Source organism: Spinacia oleracea, chromosome 2 (assembly GCF_020520425.1).
Source record: "Spinacia oleracea cultivar Varoflay chromosome 2, BTI_SOV_V1, whole genome shotgun sequence".
Taxonomy (NCBI): domain Eukaryota; kingdom Viridiplantae; phylum Streptophyta; class Magnoliopsida; order Caryophyllales; family Amaranthaceae; genus Spinacia; species Spinacia oleracea.
In genome coordinates, this window is record NC_079488.1 from 6362008 (window position 1) to 6382715 (window position 20708).

A 20708-nucleotide genomic window follows, 5' to 3' on the forward strand; every position below is an offset into this window, starting at 1 on the left:
AACTTCCCATGAAAATTTACTTCCTATCCCAACCAAACATCACCTTATATTGGTGGATTTTTGAAATGGACTAATATTCAAAAAGGACAACGTATAATTAATTGAAAGAGAATTATGTCCTGCCTCTATTTCATGTGAGGAGAAAATATGATAAGGACCATCATTAGGCATACAACTATACAAGTACTCTTGGGTGCACTGTACACTCAGGCGTACATATAAATACTTTTGGGTACACGATACACTCGGAAGTACACTGTAAATAATAATTTTCAGTTTGGATGTGCATGTGCTACCAAACAATTGCTGAAAAATTAAATGGGAGGCCACCACTAAAAAGAAGTTGTGTATCTCGAGGCACAAGATCAATTCTGGAAGCAAGTACCTTTGTGGAACTCGCATAACACGAGGCACACGATCAATTTTAAGTATAGGCAGAGAAGTATGGACTATATTATTATTTTTTTGGTGTAAAAGTACGGACTATATGTCTATATATATTACGGATCACTATGGCAAAAGTCATATACGTACTTGATACTCCCTTCGTACCACTAAGATCGCCTACGCCTCCACTCCGGAAGTAATGACGGGAAAAGGAAGAACGATGGAGGTGATCATGATGCCATTTCACCACCAAGGTCACTTAACCCCGATGCTCCAATTCGCGAAGCGCTTCGCTTGGAAAGGTGCTGGCTCGATCCGGATCACCCTCGCCACCACCCTCTCCACCGCCCAAAATATGACCAATTCCAAAAACAACAACAACAATAACGATTACGATTTCCTGACGGTCGAAAGCATCTACGACGATACCGATGATTCTCAGCTCAAATTCATGGGTCGTATGGGAAAGTTCAAGTCCGAAGCCTCACTCCAACTTGGCCGTCTAATCACTACTAAGAGCATCGGTAAGCAAATTCATATGTTGCTTTCATTTGTCACATCAGATTTTCATGCTACTCCCTCCGTATTTAATTAAAAGATACGCTTTAAGAGGCACACTTTTCTTTTGTGGCATGTCATTGTCTCCACTTCTAATTATATTAATATGTCTTTCCTTCTCGTGGTCCCTACACTTACTCTTATTATTTTTTTTACTACTCCGTATATAATAAACAATTTGATCATCCACTATCTCACTTTCATCTTATTTTAATAAATTCAACCCACTCTCCTAAAACTACGTGTCGGTCTAAATGTATCTTTTAATTAAATATGGAAGGAGTACTGTTTTTCTGCGTGTGTTGCTTGAGTTTTTAACCATTTTTTAAATTTATTTTTATTATTCAATTCACATGCTTAGCAATATAACAATAGTTTTATTCCGTTCTTTTTTGCAAGCTAGTTATCTTTGTAGAGATAATTTGCTTAGTTTGGTTAATTGCTCATATGTAGGGTTGAGCAAAATTACCTGAAAAACTAATAGGGTCTACGTCAAGCCTACAAAGAACAAAAACCTAACTTGATCCATCTAATAGGTAGAAAGGGCAAGCAAAGGTCGATACGCATGGACTAAGGGAGTAAGGGGAGCACCGTTAAAACATTGACATATGATAGGCTAGGCCAAGTCTCTTTTTGGATGATGATTTTTGGGTTAAAACGAACATAATTAAAAAAAGACCTTGGAAAAGGGTATCAACCAATCAAATAATTCACAAACCAAACAATCAAAATGCGAAAGAAACAATGCAGATCAATTAAGGGGAATCATTCATCAAAGGGTACTCTAACTACTCTTTCAAGCTAGTTAGATTGGACCAATCTCCAACCAAAGACCTATTTTCATAGCTAAGACATTCAACTAAACATATCCATTGACATGATGAACATAAACAATCAAAGAAAGTCCCATAGACTATGTAGTCCATATTTTCATGGTCTTCCAAGCCTAATGATCGATTTGAGGCAACCCCTTAACTTCATCTTTCAATCTTTCACCAAGGGTACCTAATTAATGCCTTTATGGTGGTCAATCACGCAAGCATTCATGAAGTACCAAATCAATCAACCAAATTTAATTTATCCCAAGTAAAAACCCCATGTTCAATTTATAGGTTAATAAGCTCATGAATAGCTTCAACCCATTCCCAAGCAAAACAACTACTCACAAATCATTCTAAATAGCAAGAACAAAGATATTATAACTAACAACATGAAATCAATACTAATCTAAGACAAACAATTAATTACAAGTGAAACAATACAAAAAAAAAGTAAATTAAACAAAAAAACAAGAGATAGAGTAAGAAATTCTCATTTATATTGACAGGAGTCTCAAAATCATCAAGTTTCCTTCTTAGATTCTTCAAAATCCAAGCATTCAACAAGTTTCTCTCACTTTATCTCTCTAGAAAATGAGAGTTTCTCTCTCTAAAACCTATAACTTAAGCTTAAAACTGACTAATACATGGCTATCCTTTGAAAATGTTGTACAATGAGTACATAAACCAAGCAACATAGTAATCTCCATCAAAATAAGAGTATTTGTAGAACAGTGGTCGCGGCCGTGATGAGACGGTCGCGGCTGCGAAGAGAAAACTGGGCGAAGAGGCAGAATGTTGTAGTAGCTAAATCTCGGCCGGGGAGGAACATGTCGCGGCCGGGACGGAGATGTCGCGGCTGCGACAAGAAAACTGGGCGAAGAGGCAGAATGTCGCATGCAGTAGATAAATCTCGACCGGGGAAGAACATGTCACGGTCGGGATGGAGATGTCGCGGTCGTGGCTCGTGCGCGGAGAAATGTACATACCCTGCTTCGAATGACCATCACTACTTCGTTTCTCGTCGAAATAAGACTTGTCATCACTCATTGGAAAGCTCTTGGAATAAACTATCATCTCCAACTTGAATCACATGAAAATATTGACTATAAAAATATATATTATCGTTTTAATTTGTTTGTTATGCACTAGTCTTGCAAAACTCTTCCAGGTGGCTTTATTTCTCTTCGTTGTACCCTTCCATGCTTTGTGCGTGGCATGAAGACATCTAAGATCCAAACCTACAACATTAACACAAGGGAGAAGTACCAAATCAAAGAAAAGTCAAAAAATTAACTAAAATTTATAAAAGACCTACAACTATAACAATTATACAAAACTAAGGAAAAAAGCTAGAAAATGCACAATGAGGATGGAAAAGGGAAAAAATGGGAGAAAATAAGCACTTAATAGTTGACAAAACTACCACTTATCAAAAACACAAAACCCGATTCGATATCTGGTCATGTGATAATGTTGGTATCTAGTGTTGAATGATATCACAATAATCTAGTTATAAAGTCTATTTTTTCCACTAGGATATCATAACGAGTACCCGATATCCGATCCAATTTTTTTAATAGTTCGGTTCATGGATATCAATTTGAGCATATTTGGTTATCGGTTACCCAATCCGATAAAGATTTTGGTCCACGTACCCGACCCATGCTCACCCGTACTCATATGTACTCCAAAGGTTGGCTCGTACTCTAACAGCTATAAAATTTATGAAAATTGTAAGTTAGTCCATCTATGTAACCATTGAGTATACTCTAATACATCCGCCTTAACAGACAATAATAAATGTATGCTCGTTTATGATGCGTATCTGCCTTGGGCACTGGATGTGGGCAAGGACCATAACATACAGGCTGCGGCTTTCTTCGTCCAGGCTTGTGCGTATATGGCATCCTTTTACCCTATGTTTTTAGAGGAATTTGGGTCGGATGATCAACATCCTGTTGTTGCGGCTGCTAAGGCTGAATCTGTTCCTAGTTTGTCGGTTGAGCTGCCGTCGCGGGAGGAAATGGAACGATACGCGCCGAAATGTGCACAATCCCCGAGTTCTGATGATAAACCCAATACTGTTAAGAAATCGCTTCACCCTGTCTACCGGATGGTGGTTTCATCAATTACAACCCTTCATCTTGCTGATTTCGTGCTCATCAACTCCTTTGATCACCTTGAACATCAGGTTAGTTTCTCATTTCAGTAACTTCTAATTTTTTCGGTTAGTCTCATATCAGATGGTATAACACATGCTTAATAGTCGCTTTGTTCCATAACGATGTTCCAATTTCTACTTTCACGTTTGTCAATGCACATTTTGTATAAATCTCAAATTATACATTATTAAAATATATAAAATTTTGATATTAATGTATTATATTACTCATTGAGACGAATCAAAAAAGATTATACACGAATATGTTTTTTTTCTTATGTATTGAAAATAATTTAGAAAATTCACTTAAAATTGTGAGTATTGTGAAATTTTTAAATTGGATCATCATTATGGAACATAGCTAGGGAGTATTAACCACATATGATCATCTTTTATAATTTCAATGTGTACTTTCACATGTATGTAACTAAAAATCACCGCTACATTGATTTTGTAGACTATAATCTACTTCCTCTGTTCTTTTTTAAATGACACAATTATTTAGGCACGTTTGTCAATGCATGATTTCAAAAGTTAATATCTCCAATTATATAAGAAAAAATTATAAAAAGTTGATATTTAAAAAATATTTATTTAGACGAATCTAATAAGACCCCACACGACTATGTTTTTTCTTAAATATAAATCACAAAATGAATTCAAATGAGTTTGTGTAAATAGTGTCATAAATACAATTGTGTCATGTAAATAAGAACGGAGGAAGTATTAATCACAATCACATATTTTAAGTATCAAATCTCCACCGCTCACATACTTCATTAAAAAAAAAAAAATTGGTACGACCGACAAAGAAAATGAGAAATTAAGGGGAAGGGTTGGGAACTAAGGAAACAACTATTAGTACTCTAGCATTACCTCCGTTTTTTAAAGTTCTTTACACTTACTATTTGAACGTACTTCAAAGCAATATATATATATATATATATATTATATATATATATATATATATATATATATTTTATAATATTTAAATACATACCGTGACCAATCTAACAAGATCTTACATGATAATGTTTTGATGTAAAAAATGGTAAGAACTTACGGTCAAAGTTTTCATACTTTGGTCAAATGGATATGACTAACACGACTTACAGGTTGTCAAATGGATGACAAATCTATGGCGTGTGAGGACTGTTGGGCCCTTGCTACCATCATCGTACCTCGACAAACGTATAAAGTCTGATGTTGACTACGGTATTAATCCCTACAAGCCAAACAATGAAGCTTGCATGAACTGGCTAAACACGAAACAAGCTGCCTCAGTTGTGTATGTTTCATTTGGCAGTGTGGCTAATTTGAGTGTAGAGCAGATAGCAGAAATAGCAAAAGCCTTAAAGAAGATTCCGAGCAGTTTCTTATGGATTGTAAGGGAAGCCGAGCAGGAAAAACTCCCTGAGGATTTCATTACTGAAACATCAGAGAAAGGTTTGGTGATGTCTTGGTGCACTCAGCTGGATGTCTTAGCACATGAAGCAGTAGGGTGTTTCATAACCCATTGCGGTTGGAACTCGATAATTGAGGCGACCAACTTTGGGGTTCCGATGTTGGGGATGCCACAGTTCATGGACCAGTTTTTGGATGCTCATTTTATGGAGAAGGTTTGGGGTGTTGGAATTAGGGCTAAGGCTGATGAGAAAAACTTTGTTACTTGTGACGAAATCAAGTGCGGTGTCAATGAAATTATGTACGGAGATAAGGCAAATATGATCAAGGAGAATGCAGCAAAGTGGAAAGACTTGGCTAAGGAGGCAGTTGGTGAAGGAGGCAGTTCAGATAAGAATATCGACGAGATCATTAACTGGCTTGCGTCCTCCTAAGACTTGTTTTAGAAGTACATTAGCAACACATCTAAGTTGCATTCGGATGCACGGATCACCAATGGGCATAGAAATGCCCTTGGGTCACGATACAACTTGGTACACCTATAACTTTCTAGTGGGGTCTTTGAGTTTACTTGTATTTGGTTTGATGATGAGGAGTCTAGCATGGTTTTACAAGTTTATTTTAGGTCTCCTTTGCTGGATGTTTTAGAAGATTGATTGTTCATGAATTGTTAGCCTATTTAAACGCCTCCTGATAAATGAATAAAATCAGATTTCGGTTGATCGAATTGAATTGATAATCGAGCACTACTATCTATGGTTCAAGAAATTAAACCAAGCATACAAAATTGAGAGTTTTAGATGAACAAGACTCCATCATCATCAAGTTCACTGTAACTCTTTGAATCCTTGTTTGATGTGGTTTGTAGTCCATTTGTGTTCTTATCGGCTTAACTAACTTGTGTTTAATTCCTAACATTTTTTTATACAAATATTTTTTTATCGATGAAAAAGAATGTCCTTCCTCGGTTCCATAGATATCACACCATGGTTGACTTAACTAAGTTGTAGTGTGAATATCTCATGCAGGAGAGCTGTTTGGGTGCGCAATTTGGATTATACACCTGGATGCACACTATGCACCCTAATGAACATTCATTGAACACCTCATGAACATAGAGAATGATTTCAATGTACTCGTACAAGTAAAATATTTTAATATATGTTGTTTGGATTTGAAGTATATGTTCATTTACTATTTGTTTTTTTAGTGTAAACAATATGTTGTTTATATTTGAACTAAATGTTGATTTAAAAACAAGGCGTTGGAATGAAAATTAACCAAGTTTCACTTAAGCTGTGCCTATGCTACCACACAAATGCTGGAAATGGGAGACAAATGCTGGAAATGGGAGACATTTATTGATTGTAGGGGGCCAGGCTAGTCAGAATTGTTGACAGAAATGGAACTCGAGTAACACGAGCCACCACAAGATACAATTTTGGCGTAGGAGAATAGGAGTATATATATAATAGTCTTACACATATCCATGTTGTATAATTAATTCATAAACTTACTTACTAAGATTGTATTTGTCTACACCCTCTTTTCCACTCTAGAAATAATGATGGAGAAAGGCAGAACAATGGAGGTGATAGTGATACCATTACATCACCAAGGTCACTTAACCCCGATGCTCCAATTCGCGAAGCGGTTAGCCTGGAAAGGCGCGGGTTCGATCCGGATCACCCTCGCCACCACTCTCTCCACCACCCAAAAGATGACCAATTCCAACAACGGCAACGACAATTTCGATTTCCTAACAATTGAAAGCATCTACGACGACACTGATGATTCCCAACTCAAATTCGTGGCTCGTATGGGAAAGTTTAAGTCCGAAGCCTCAATCCAACTTGGTCGCCTAATCACTAATAAGAGGATATTTAATAGTAAGAAAACTGATATATTGCTTTCATTTGCCACATCATATTTTTATACTACGTAGTACTATTTTTTCATGTGTGATTTGCTTAAACGGTTAGCAAGTTGCTTGAATATAACCCATTTTTTTAAATTATTTTTATTAAGGAAAATTTGTCAAAAACTACCTTATAAAATAGTTTTTTTTGCGAAAAAGTACATTATAAAAAAAAAATTGTAATTAACTACAACCTTATAAAAACAATTATGTGGTAAGATACTACATTTTTCCGAATTATGAACGTTGAATCAAAATTCCAGAATTGACTTTACCATATGCATCTCTACGTGCCATTTAATTACCTTTTTTATAGTTAGATACCACGTGAGATACACCTAATAAATCAATCCTGAAATCTTGAATCAATGTTATTATCTTTTCGTTATGTTTTTTTTCCCCCAAGCTAATTAGCTTTGTAGAACTGATTTGCTTAGCTTGTCTAATTACTCATATGCACTCCAGTGTTTGCCTGTAGCTAGAAAATTTATTAAAATTGCAAAATAGTCCTTATATATAACCATTGGAGATTCTCTAATACAACCGCCTCAACAGATAATAATAAGTTTATGCTCGTTTATGATGCGTACTTTCCTTGGGCACTGGATGTGGCCAAGGACCATAACATACTGGCTGCGGCATACTTCGTTTCGTCTTGTGCGTATGTGGCATCCTTTTACCCCATGTTTTTAGAGGAATTTGGGTCAGATGATCAACATCCCGTTGTTGCGGCTGAATCTGTTCCTGGTTTGTTGGTGGAGCTGCCTTCGCGGGAGGAGATGGAACGATACGCGCCCAAATGTGCACAATCCTCGAGTTCTGATGATAAACCTGATACTGGTAAGAAACCGCTTCACCCTGTCTACCAGATGGTGGTTTCATCAATTACAACCCTCCATCTTGCTGATTTCGTGCTCTTCAACTCCTTTGATCACCTTGAACATCAGGCCAGTTTCTAATTCCTAACAAGATCTTACATGATGACGTTTTCATGTATAAAATAGTGAGAATTTACGATCAAATTTTTCATACTTTGGGCATGTATTCCAAAGCGTAAAGAACTTTTAGGAACATAGGTAATAGTTCATACTTCATAGCAATTTAATCAAGCTATCATCTTCAAAACTGAAAGTTTTGGATTTAAATTAATTTCAATTGCCACAACTTCAGTTTAGCCACTAAAAAGTTTTCCGTAATAAAACATACTTCCTCCGTTTGAAAATACTTGCAACGTTGGTCACTTTCACGCATGCTAATGCACAATTTTGATCTTTAATATCTTCAATTTTGTTCAAGCAAAAATTATAAAAAGTTGATACTATGAAAATATGTATTGAGACGAATCTAACAAGATCCCACATGACTATGTTTTATCTGACATACAATAGTAAAAGTGGAATATGTAAACAGTGAAAAAATATCAAACGTTGCGAGTATTTATGAACATAAGTATTAAAATATCAAAGTTGTGCACTATCAAGTGTGCTCAGTTCCCTAAAAAAAGGGTGCTTAGTCAATTTGATGCATCTATTGAAAAACAAGGAAATCCACCTATGATATTATAATTCCTAGGCTTTCTGTTCGGTATGTGATATTTCACACCTAAGGTTGCGTTATATTTACCTGATTTTCACTTATTTTTTTTGAACATAATTGAACTTATCAAAACTTATATTAGTTATAAATTATAATTAAACAGTCCTTATTTTTCCTAAACTTGTCTTATCTGAACTCAATTTTTTTAAAATAAGTGGAAATAAGATGAATAGAACATAGCCTAATTCTAAAGATATGACTAACCCGTCTTACAGGTTGTCAAATGGATGACAAATCTATGGCGTGTGAAGACTGTTGGACCCTTGCTACCATCAGCATACCTTGACAAGCGTATCGAGTCTGATGTCAACTACTGTGTTAAACCCTACAAGCCAAACAACGAAGCTTGCATGAGCTGGCTAAACGCAAAACAAGTTGCCTCGGTTGTGTATGTTTCATTTGGGAGTGTGGCTAAATTGAGTGTAGAGCAGATATCAGAAATAGCAAAAGCCTTAAAGCAGATTCCGAGCAGTTTTTTATGGATAGTAAGGGAAGCTGAACAGGAAAAGCTCCCTAACGATTTCATTACTGAAACATCAGAGAAAGGTTTGGTGATGTCTTGGTGCCCTCAGTTGGATGTCTTAGCACATGAAGCAGTAGGGTGTTTCATAACCCATTGCGGATGGAACTCGGTAATTGAGGCGACCAGCTTTGGGGTTCCGATGTTGGGGATGCCCCAATTCATGGACCATTTTTTGGATGCTCATTTTTTGGAGAAGGTTTGGGGTGTTGGAATTAGGGTTAAGGCAGATGAGAAAAACTTTGTTACTTGTGACGAAATCAAGCGTGGTCTCGAGAAAATTATTTATGGAGAAAGAGGAAATAAGATCAAGGAGAATGCAACAAAGTGGAAAGAGTTGGCTAAGGAGGCAGTTGGTGAAGGAGGCAGTTCAGACAATAGTACTGGCGAGATCATTAAATGGCTTGCATCCTCTTAAGATTCGTTAGTAGTATATTAGCAGCATGTCTAAGATGCATCCTTAGGGCACGGTTACCAATGGGAATAGAAATACATTTTGATCACGATACACCCTGGTACACCCATGACTGTTCTAGTGGGGTCTTTGATTTTACTTTTATTTGGCTTGAAGATGAGGAGTCAAGCATGGGTTTACAGCTTTATTTTAGGTCTCCTTTGTTGTATATATGTTTTACAAATTATGTATGGAGAAAGATGAGACGTTTGTGGAATTGTGGGTCTGATAATTTCGGTTTTGAGTAGGATAATGGTTGTTCGTTACCCATTTCCAGTAGTGTAATTTTTATTTTACTTTTTTTTATTTTTTTTTATTTTATGTGTGTTAGCACCCGGTTCACCTTTAGAGCTATAATCTGGATTCGGGGCGAATTTTGAGCGGATAGGTTCCAATAGTGTAAATTTGGTCCGACTCAGTTTTTGGCTTCTTTGTTGTATTGCCCATGTGATTTCATCTTCTATGTATATACTCCCTAGTTTCATGAGTATTGGCCTCCACCTTGATTTTTTTGACACTTTCGCACATTTTAAATTGACCAACATTTTTTATTTATAAGCAAGGAAAAATAGTGTCATGTGAGATCTTGTTCGTTTTGTCTCCATATATATTTTCAAAATATCAAAAAAAAAAAAACAATGTAATATCCCCAAATTCAAAACTAGAGATATTAATGTTCAAAATTTTAATTTAGTAAACGTAAAAAGGTGAAGTGCTACATTAAATCGAAAAGAGGAGAGTACTTACCTGGTAGGCTCTTCTCTAATATATAAAGGAACTTCTGAGTCGGCATTAAAATAATGTTTACCTCTTTTATCATTTTATGCAAATCGGAAAAAAAAACTATGTAAAATATTTTAATTTTATACTCCCTCCGTCCCAAATTACTTGTTACACTTTCCTTTTTTGTCTGTCCCAGATTAGTGGTTACACTTCTAAATTAGGAATGAGTCCACAATTATTATATTGTCTCTCTCTTCCCACTAAATTTTTCTTGTCCCCACACCCTCTCTCATTCATTTAAAAAAAAAAATACCCCACTAAGTCCTACCATGTTTACTTTTTCAATAAAATAACAATCGATAACAAAGCAATCACTTATCACCTAAAACTTTGTGCAAAGGTAAGTCTAACGAGTAAATTGGGACGGAGGGAGTATTAAAAAGGGAATCAATACAAAAAAAATGATTTTAACTGCGGGAACAAATATATTGACCAAAATCACAAATATCAAATAAATAGATAACTAAAAAATATTATTTTTTGTGGTTTTCATATTTTGGTTTTTAGTTTTGTAAAAAACGATACCGAACGGACCCGACTGCATATCCTCTACTTACTAAAAAAGCCCCAACTCCTCTTAAGTTTTGCATCATTTTTTCCTATTATACCCCTTAGTTTGTTTATTATTTTCTGTATTGCCATGACCTTACAACTCATTGATAAACTTTTTTTTCTTTTAATATAAATACTTGTATTTTTTTATCTTTTCTCTATTAATTAAAAAAGTCAAACACTCACCCCTCATTTGCGTATTTTTTGTTTTTCAAATTTTCTCCTCGTCAATGTAATGACATGCTTAGCTTTGTTTAGATGCCTATTGGACAAATCCATATAGCATTGACGTACTAAGATTCTCTATGACCCTCATTTTCCCGAAAAACTTATAATAAATATATGGCCATATCCCATATTACTTTTAACCATATTAAAAAAAATTAGTTATGATGTAAGAGTATGATCGATTATCAAGACTTAAGAATCAAGAGTGTGTGATCGATTTATCTTATTCCCATACGTCAAAAACATTTTCAGATTAATAATTCTTTTGCATTATGTTTCCTTGTTTGGCATAGAATTACATCATACAAAAATATATACGCATAATTTTAAATATTTTAAATGAATATAATTATTAAATACTCTATATAGTTAAGGGGTATTAAGATAAGGAGTGGATTCATCGTGTATAAATAGTCAAAACTGATGGAGTCACCAGTTAATAAAATTAATATGAATCGATTAACTTTGAATAGACCTATTTCGGGTTCACTCGGAGCTTTAGCATTGAGCAACACAATGTACGTAGAATGTAGTTCAAGCTTTCGAGAAGTTTCACAGCTTTATTATACGTAAAGATCATATACGAATCGAGTACTTAATCGTCAAATTTTGATTAATCTCATAAATAATTCATATGAGGAATATTCATTTTCTTTTAATTAATTTTTTTCCTAAAATATTTAAGTACATCACTTTTGTGAAAATAACATCAATATTACATTACACATATAGGGACTCACCTTTTAAGTTTTTCACCGTTTAGGACCTATAACTTTTTTTTTCACCCTTTAGGACCAAATATTCACTTTCCGGTCAATATTAACCTAGGTGAACTAAAGGTTAGTCCTTTGGTTAAAAGATTAGTCCCCTTGATTAAAATACACGTGGAGGCTATTGATTTGCTTTCAATTAAACAATTCAAGCCCATTGGCCAATGAGAATTATCATTTTTTTCCAATAAAACTACCATTAAACCCAAAAATAAATAAATATAAAAAAAAAATCGTATTTTGTTCTTAAAATCCCATGTCAAGGCATCTCAAAACAGAGAGACTTTCCACTCCAATCTCTAGAACAGAATATTTATTTCTCTGTTTTAAAAAAAATATTATAATCGAAAAATCACAATTTTAGATAAAATATTTATGTTTTAATATTTTGTCAAACCTTCTCTTGCTATTACTGGTGTTTTTTAAATGAGCTATTCGTTTTTTTTATTTGCATTTTATCTATATTTGAATGGAAAAAAATATGAGCTGTTTAAAAACTTTGTGATTCAAGGTAGTTTTTTTTTAAAAAAATTCATAAAATAATGTCATGAAACTATTGTGGAGCTTCAAGGAACTACGAAATGGGTGATGATAAAGGTCGCAAGTTGCGACAATATTTAATTGTCGCAATCTTACGTGTCGCAGTTTAATTGGTACATATAGGCGCCACGTAGGCTATGCGTCATCAAAATATTTTTACTATAAAAAAATATAAATAAGGTAATCGAAGGAAACAAATTAGAATATTAAGATTTTCCTAACTTTTGTTTTGAAACATATATAATAGATTATATAAGTTAAATATTTTAGTTTCCAATTTAAATCATGACACATAAGCATGTCATGTCATCATTGTGACACGGCTTAAAGGTCGCATGTTGCGACCTTTATCATTTTCGCTACGAAATACGGAGTAAAACTTAGGTTGTTGAATTAATGATGCAAGAGATTCAGAAACTATGACTATAAATTACTATACAAAAAGATTGACAAGATTGAAGTGGGTGTTTGATGAACACCGATTAATTAATTTTGGTGTTTGATGAAGAACAATTAATTAATTTTGATGTTCGATGAAAAAGCATAGCAAGAAGCAAGCCGAGTTTTATAGCAAGGATAGTATACTGTCATATTTTATTTAACTAGTTGTTGGTCCCCCAAAATATAAAAAATAATTATCAAATCGCAATGCAAATCACGAGCCTATTAAATATATGAAAATAGTTGCGCGTGAAATGCTGAAAATGTTAGGCGTCGGGTGGAAGCATTCATCATCGTTGGCCTGGCTGTGACAGCCATATCATCCATGCTTCCACATTTCAAACTTAAAACTTGAACTCCTTGAACCACTATATGCTCATATACTCAAATGCAATGTACTTTGTTTCAATTCTTTATTTTAAGATTGCATATCAACATTAACTACTTGTAGTATGCATGACTTAATGAGGAGGTTGGTGTATTTTCGAATACCATGGTCCCATTGAGAAAATTACTGGCAAGATCAAATTCAATAAGTTCAAAGAGTTCGGTAACATCAAGTTTGATGGGGGCATTCATTTCCTGAGATCAAGCACCTGTGGCTGTGGCCACTTACTTGCTTTTCTAAACCAGACTCACGTGCAACTATATGCCACGTTCATTGCAATTTCACGCTTAGCTGCCTTCAAATAGCGAGAAGCAAAAATTGTATCTTACAAAGGGTCAATTGTAGCCTCAAATTAACTAAGAGATCTTTTGATGTTGAAAGATGAGATGCCCTGGACATGTTCTGTCCGCTGATATCGAGTGTTGATAGTAAGGTCTTGTACTCAATCGTTTCATCTGAGATGTTCTTGCTAAGGAACCTTCACTACAAAGTTTGAAGTTTGTTGCTGCCCTGTGCTTGTACCATTAGCTTGATTGAGCACGTAACTTACTCCAAAAGTCTTATCGAGATAACTTATTACATCCCGAAGAAGAAACAAAAAGGTGGATTTTAATCACTCGAGCAATAAACAATAGACAAGACTAAAACGTAAAACTAAGATTTCAAAAGTTACACTGTATATAAAATATAATAACATTTCTAACAACTGCAACTGTGCTAGTTACACTTTCTAGTACAACCAATCAACCATGCAGGATTCAGCTCTTCAAAAACTTATCCGCCTTAACTTAAAAAGTTATACACGAGAAAGAAAAAACAAAGAACACAACCTATCTTCACTACACAAATCAACACCAGACCCAGTTTTAGTGCGAACAGCAGAGCCTTATTTCATGCCTTAACCCTAAAATATTTACCTACAAGGATTTGTAAGTGTGTGTAGAGCACATAAAAAAACATTAACCCATGCTCTGAGTTCCCTCACTAAAGGAAGTATATATTCCGACAGAAAGGAAAATCATTGAGCAAATTTTTTCTATGAACGATGTCCAAAAGACATGTTGACCAGTGACCACTCAATGTCAAAGTTTTTCCACGATCAATACAATGAGCCATCTACCACAAGTCCATAACTACTCGACAACACGTTTCTTATGCACAATCTAAGGTAAACCCCATTATCACGAATTTCTCTAATTTGGTTAGCTTATCAAAGACATCAAGAAATGGGCCATAGAAATTGTTGCAAGGTATTGAGAGATTCTCGAACGAAGCCATGCTATAGATAAAGCTTGGGAGCTCACCAGAAAGCCAATTGTCACCTACATGCTTATATTGAACAGATAAAGCTTAAAGATCACCTCTGCCTATTGCTGCTTCCCCTTCATCCTTGACTTTCAGCAGCTGAAAAATACATTTTCTTGTTAAAGTAAACCAATACTTCGAATAAAGTTACGCTTTTTCTAGCTATCAGTCAGATGTTCAACTATACTTTTAAAGGATTCCCCACCCTGTGACTTCCTACTGGTTGAAAACATAAGGATTTTCTCACACAGTATGACAATGCCGCTATCAGGATGCACTGAGTGTTGGAAATCATGGTCTGTGTGTGATGACAATTGACAACTGGCAACAATTACCATATTAGTCAAAGAGCCTATAAGACTGAGACATTTAACTTTACTTCTCCAACAAGCTTCTTTTATTGTGTATAAATGATTCAACTATTTTCTTTCACTCTAAGCAAGGCAGAAGGAAGGAAGTAAATTCTAGCGCTTCTGCTACAGATATGGTAAGCCAGTAATAAGTAATAACACCCCAAAGACTGGTGTTCATTGCATGTGGCTCAAAATAGTTTTAGTACATTTTTCCAACTCATAAAGTGAAAACTAATAGCATTCGCATTGTAACATAAAGCTAAACAAACATAATTATATATTTTTTAGCATTCAACAATGAGTGTAAAACTATAGACAGACAGACAAACAAACAGAGACTGAGGAGAATGTGAGACAACCCATAGTATAAGTCTTCTCGGAATGAGTTTACCCCTAAGCAAATACAGATGCATTATAGCCATCAAATATAGACTGTATAAATGATTGAACATCGGTGAAGTCTTCAGCTGCAGCAAAATATTACCTTTTATAAAGATACTACTAAAGCATGCCTCTAATCCATTTAAACTAATATATTTCTATGTAATACCCCGAAATTTTTAAACGTGATTTATTAAAACTAAAAATATTTATTAGCTTGGTTTTGTTTTAAATAATTACGAATAATCGAATTTCGTTATTTTAATCGTTTTTACGATTTATTTTAAACGATAAATTTATAAACAAAAATTTATTTATTTTTCGTTAACGATAATTTTTATAAATAGTTATTTTAATTAAACGTTTCTATTTTTAGTAGTATCCAAAAATAGCAACGAATTTCAGAAATTTTAGCCTAATCTTGTGAAATTATGAAAAAGCCCTTAGAAGAGCCAAAATCTCACTTCACTTCTTCTCTTTGCTTTCCACGTACAAAGTAAGAAGGAAGCATTTTCCTTCCTTCCTCTTTTCCCTTGAATCTGTCTACATTCATTTACATAAGCCCCAAGTTCTTCACCTTCTCCTTCACTCTACATGTTTTCAAAACCAGAAAGTTATATTGAAAATTCAACCCCAAAACTCAATCTCACCTCCTTTTATTCTTCTCTGATTCGAACCACCACACCACCACCAACCACTACCACCACCGTCTGCCACCACCCCTACCACCTACTTCCCATCATTACCCCAACCACCCGACACCACCTGACCCCAAGCAACCACCACCTCCCCCTGCTCTCTCTCCTCCTTCGCGACCCACCTCCCATGCCTCTCCCTTTTCTCTTCGCTGCACCACCATCACCGACACCACGCCACCACACCACAAACACATTACCACCTCCTAAACCCAACTCCATCCTCAATCTCCGGCGATACGCCGCCCAAAACCACCACAAAACCCCACCCCCAAACTCCCCTGTTCTCTCGCCTCCTTCGCACCCCCCCTCCCTTTCTTTCGTCGTCCTACCGCCGCAGACCAGCCACCACCACCTTCGCCTTCACCGGAGATTTCTGGCGCCACCAAACCCAGCCCCATCTCCCCTCCTATTTGTGCTCTGCTCCGCCGTGCACCCCCTCCTTTCTCTTCGACTCCCCTGTTCTGCCTCCCCTGTTCGCGGTTCCATTTCCTCCTGAAGGAAATAATGCCCTTGGTCCAAGTATGCATTCTATGTTAAGTCTAATAAATGCGGTCCAGTATTAATTAACAAGTTAATAATTCAGTGAGATCAAGTGAGCTGAATGCCTAGCTAGAGGCCGCTTCAGTTCAAGTGGAATTAATGATATTAATCCACAGCTTACTCTTGACTGAACCCGTAGGGTCACACAAATAGTACGTAAACGGATCAAGTATTTAATGACATTAAATACTCCATCTATGGATATTCGGAATCAACGGATCTTGGTTTCAGTGGGAGCTGAGATCGTCACAAGGCAAGAAATGAATACTCCGGAAACGATGATATTGCCGGAAACAGAAATATGGATCGAATCGGAAATATAAATATTATCCAAGTCGTAGATGTTGCCGGAAACGGAAACATGGTACGTATCGGAAAATATTATCGGAAATGGAAATATTGCCGGAATCGGAAATATTGCCGGAAACGGAAATATTGTCAGAATCGGAAATATTACCGGAATCGGAAAATAATTCCGGAAACGGAAATATTAAATATTTGTTCGAAACGGAAATTAATTCCGGAATCGGAAATATTAAATATTGTTCGTATCTGAAATGAATTCCGGAATCGGGAAATTAATCGGAAGCGTATCGTACGAATTAGCATCGGACGAGGCCTGCCAGACGAAGGCCCAGCACGAAGCCGGGCCATCGCCCAGCAAGCCAGCGCGCCACAACGCACCAGCCAAGGCTGCGCCAGGCCCACCGCAAGGCAGGCCTAGCGCGCGCCAAGGCTGCTGCAGCGTGTGGGCCTCGTGGCAATGGGCTGCGAGCTCGCGGGCTGCGCGCGCGCGCATGGCGCCCCTCGTGGGCTGCTGTGCGTGCGTGTGTGTGTTTGTGTGCTATACGAATCCTAAAGCTATCAGGTTTCGACATATGATTAAATTCCTAAACCTAAAAGGATGAATTAATTAAATAAGAATTCTATTAGGATTCTAGTTTAATTAATTCGTATCCTAATAGGATTCCAGTTCCTTTTCCATACCTCTATAAATAGGTGCTTAGGGTCATAATTTATAGACACAATTTCAAGTATTCAAAGTGATTTTTGAGAGCAAAAATTCAGTCATATAATTGCCTACATTAGCCGAAAATTCTAAGTACCTTAAGGGCGATCCTAGTTGGTCAAGCTTAAGGCGGATCCGGACGTGCTGTGGACTATCTACGGAGGGACGACATTTGGAGTCCTAAAGACTTGTTCTTGTTCGGTTCGGGCGCAGCTAGGGAACGCACGCTACAACATGTATGCATCAATTCTATGCTAAATGATTATGTGAATATAATATGCTTTCCTGGCTTTATGGTTTTTCCGCATGATTTATGAATTGTCATATGTATCATAACCTAACAGTGGTATCACGAGCCTCTTATTATTTTCATAATCTAAATTGCATAAACATGGTTAAATATTACAAATTTGCAAGAATTAAAAGGGGTGATTAATTTTCATAATTGTTAATTAATTGCAAATTGCGTTTATTTAATTATACGTACGCAGTTTTTCGGCAGTTTCTTCGTTACTCATCCAAATCGAGTGATTTTTGTGTCAATTCCGCATGTAAAAGGCATTCTAAAATTTTGACAAAAATAGCACTGTTCGGCCGAATCCAGAATTCTCAAATTCGAAGCCTAACTATGACTTTTCGGAGGTTTTAGTTTTTCGAATGCAAAATTTGGTAAATTTAAGATGTTAAATTAAATATTTGCGATTCTTGTTGATAAATCTTGAATTTTTGATTGACCTACTGTATATGTTTAACAAGTTTGAATGCCTAGCCTTGTTAATTATGCAATCTAATTTGTAATTATGATTAATTTGTTGAAAATTGGAATAATTTAGAATTAATTTGATTTTCATAATTAGTTATAATTTAATTAGATACCTATGATTAAAAACCACCATAAAAATTGTAAATTTATGTTAAATTTTAAATTTTTATGACCTAGACTTGAATCCATGTTAATCGGAAATCAATTAAATAATAAATTTTCGATTTTTCGCCCTAAAATTATGAAATTAATATTATTTATTAATTTGTCATTAATTTTGAATATAAATTTTTAATTTTTATGCGATTCGCTCATATAACTTGCACGCACAAAGCAATGGAAGCTACGTGTTACCCTTAAGGGGTGTTGTATAGTGCGGGCATGCGACGACGAGTAAGGGAGCTCGTCGCCCATGCTGTACGAATGCAGCGAGCAAGGGCATGGTGCACGAGCACAAGGCAGCAGCCTTGCCTTGTGTCGTGGGCTGTGAGCAATGGGCGCATGGGCAAGGGCGAGAGCAAGGAGCGAGCAGTCGCGTGTGGGCAGCAAGCGTGCTGCGCCACAGCGCGCACTGCCTCGCGCAAGCGCACGGAGCCTCGCGCGCATCAAGCGCATGTGTGCGTGCGACGAGCGCTACGCCCAGCGATGGCGTGCAGCATGCTTGTTGCGACATGCGACGAGCGCTGCGCCCAGCGATGGCGTGCAGCGTGCTTGTTGCGACGTGCGACGAGCGCTGCGCCCAGCGATGGCGAGCAGCTTGCTTGTTGCGACGTGCGACGAGCGCTGCGCCCAGCGATGGGCTGCGGCAGCATGCTTGTGAAGGAAATAATGCCCTTGGTCCAAGTATGCATTCTATGTTAAGTCTAATAAATGCGGTTCAGTATTAATTAACAAGTTAATAATTCAGTGAGATCAAGTGAGCTGAATGCCTAGCTAGAGGCCGCTTCAGTTCAAGTGGAATTAATGATATTAATCCACAGCTTACTCTTGACTGAACCCGTAGGGTCACACAAATAGTACGTAAACGGATCAAGTATTTAATGGCATTAGATACTCCATCTATGGATATTCGGAATCGACGGATCTTGGTTTCAGTGGGAGCTGAGATCGTCACAAGCAAGAAATGAATACTCCGGAAACGATGATATTGCCGGAAACGGAAATATGGATCGTATAGGAAATATAAATATTATCCAAGTCGTAGATGTTGCCGGAAACGGAAAAATGGTACGTATCGGAAAATATTGTCCGAAATGGAAATATTGCCAGAATCGGAAATATTGCCGGAAACGGAAATATTGTCAGAATCGGAAATATTATCGGAATCGGAAAATAATTCCGGAAACGGAAATATTAAATATTTTTTCGAAAAGGAAATTAATTCCGGAATCGAAAATATTAAATATTGTTTGTATCGGAAATATATTCCGGAATCGGGAATTTAATCGGAAGCGTATCGTACGAATAAGCATCGGACGAGGCCTGCCGGACATGGGCCCAGCACAAAGCCAGGCCATCACCCAGCAAGCCAAGCGCGCCACACGAACAGCCAAGGCCACGCCAGGCCCAGCGCAAGGCCGGGCCCAGCAGGCCGTGGCAGCGCGCATAGCGCGCGCAGTGCGCGCAGCTCCTTGCGTGGGCTTGTAGCTCGCGTGGGCCGTGCGGCCGTGTGGGCTGTGCGCGGGCATGGCCTGCACGCTTGCGGGTCATGCTCGCGTAAGTGTTTGTGTTCGCATACGAAACCTAAAACGTGCAGAGTTCGGTTAATGATTAAATTCCTAATTCTAATTGATAAATTAATTAAAATAAGAGTTTTAATATAATTCTAATTTAATTAATTCGTATCCTAATAGGATTCCAATTCTCTTTCCATACCCCTATAAATATGTGGCCTGGGTTCACAATTTATAACGAGTTTTCAAGTATTCAAAGTGAGTTTTTGAGAGAAAAATTCAGCCACACATCTTGCTCAAAAGTGCCGAAAATTCTAGTACCTTAAGGGCGATTCTAGTTGGTCAATCTTAAGGCGGATCCGGACGTACTGTGGACTATCTACGGAGGGACGACACTTGGAGTCCTAAAGACTTGTTCTTGTTCGGTTCGGGCGCAGCTAGGGAAGGCACGCAACAAAGAGTATG

The 20708-nt window shown here is 36.8% G+C and overlaps 2 protein-coding genes across 2 annotated transcripts; both read left to right on the forward strand.

The window, feature by feature from the left end:
* The first annotated feature begins 500 nt into the window (after positions 1-500).
* LOC110777208 (UDP-glycosyltransferase 74E1-like) lies at positions 501-6063 on the forward strand. Its single transcript, XM_021981816.2, has 3 exons — positions 501-911; positions 3557-3957; positions 5043-6063. The coding sequence occupies exons 1-3, from the start codon at positions 587-589 to the stop codon at positions 5763-5765; spliced, it is 1449 nt and encodes a 482-aa protein (XP_021837508.1). The 5' UTR covers positions 501-586; the 3' UTR covers positions 5766-6063.
* Positions 6064-7077: 1014 nt separating this feature from the next.
* On the forward strand, positions 7078-10307 carry LOC110777207 (UDP-glycosyltransferase 74E2-like). The gene is made up of 2 exons (XM_056836428.1): positions 7078-8196; positions 9061-10307. Exons 1-2 carry the CDS (start codon positions 7819-7821, stop codon positions 9781-9783), a joined length of 1101 nt encoding a protein of 366 aa, XP_056692406.1. The 5' UTR covers positions 7078-7818; the 3' UTR covers positions 9784-10307.
* Positions 10308-20708: the final 10401 nt, after the last annotated feature.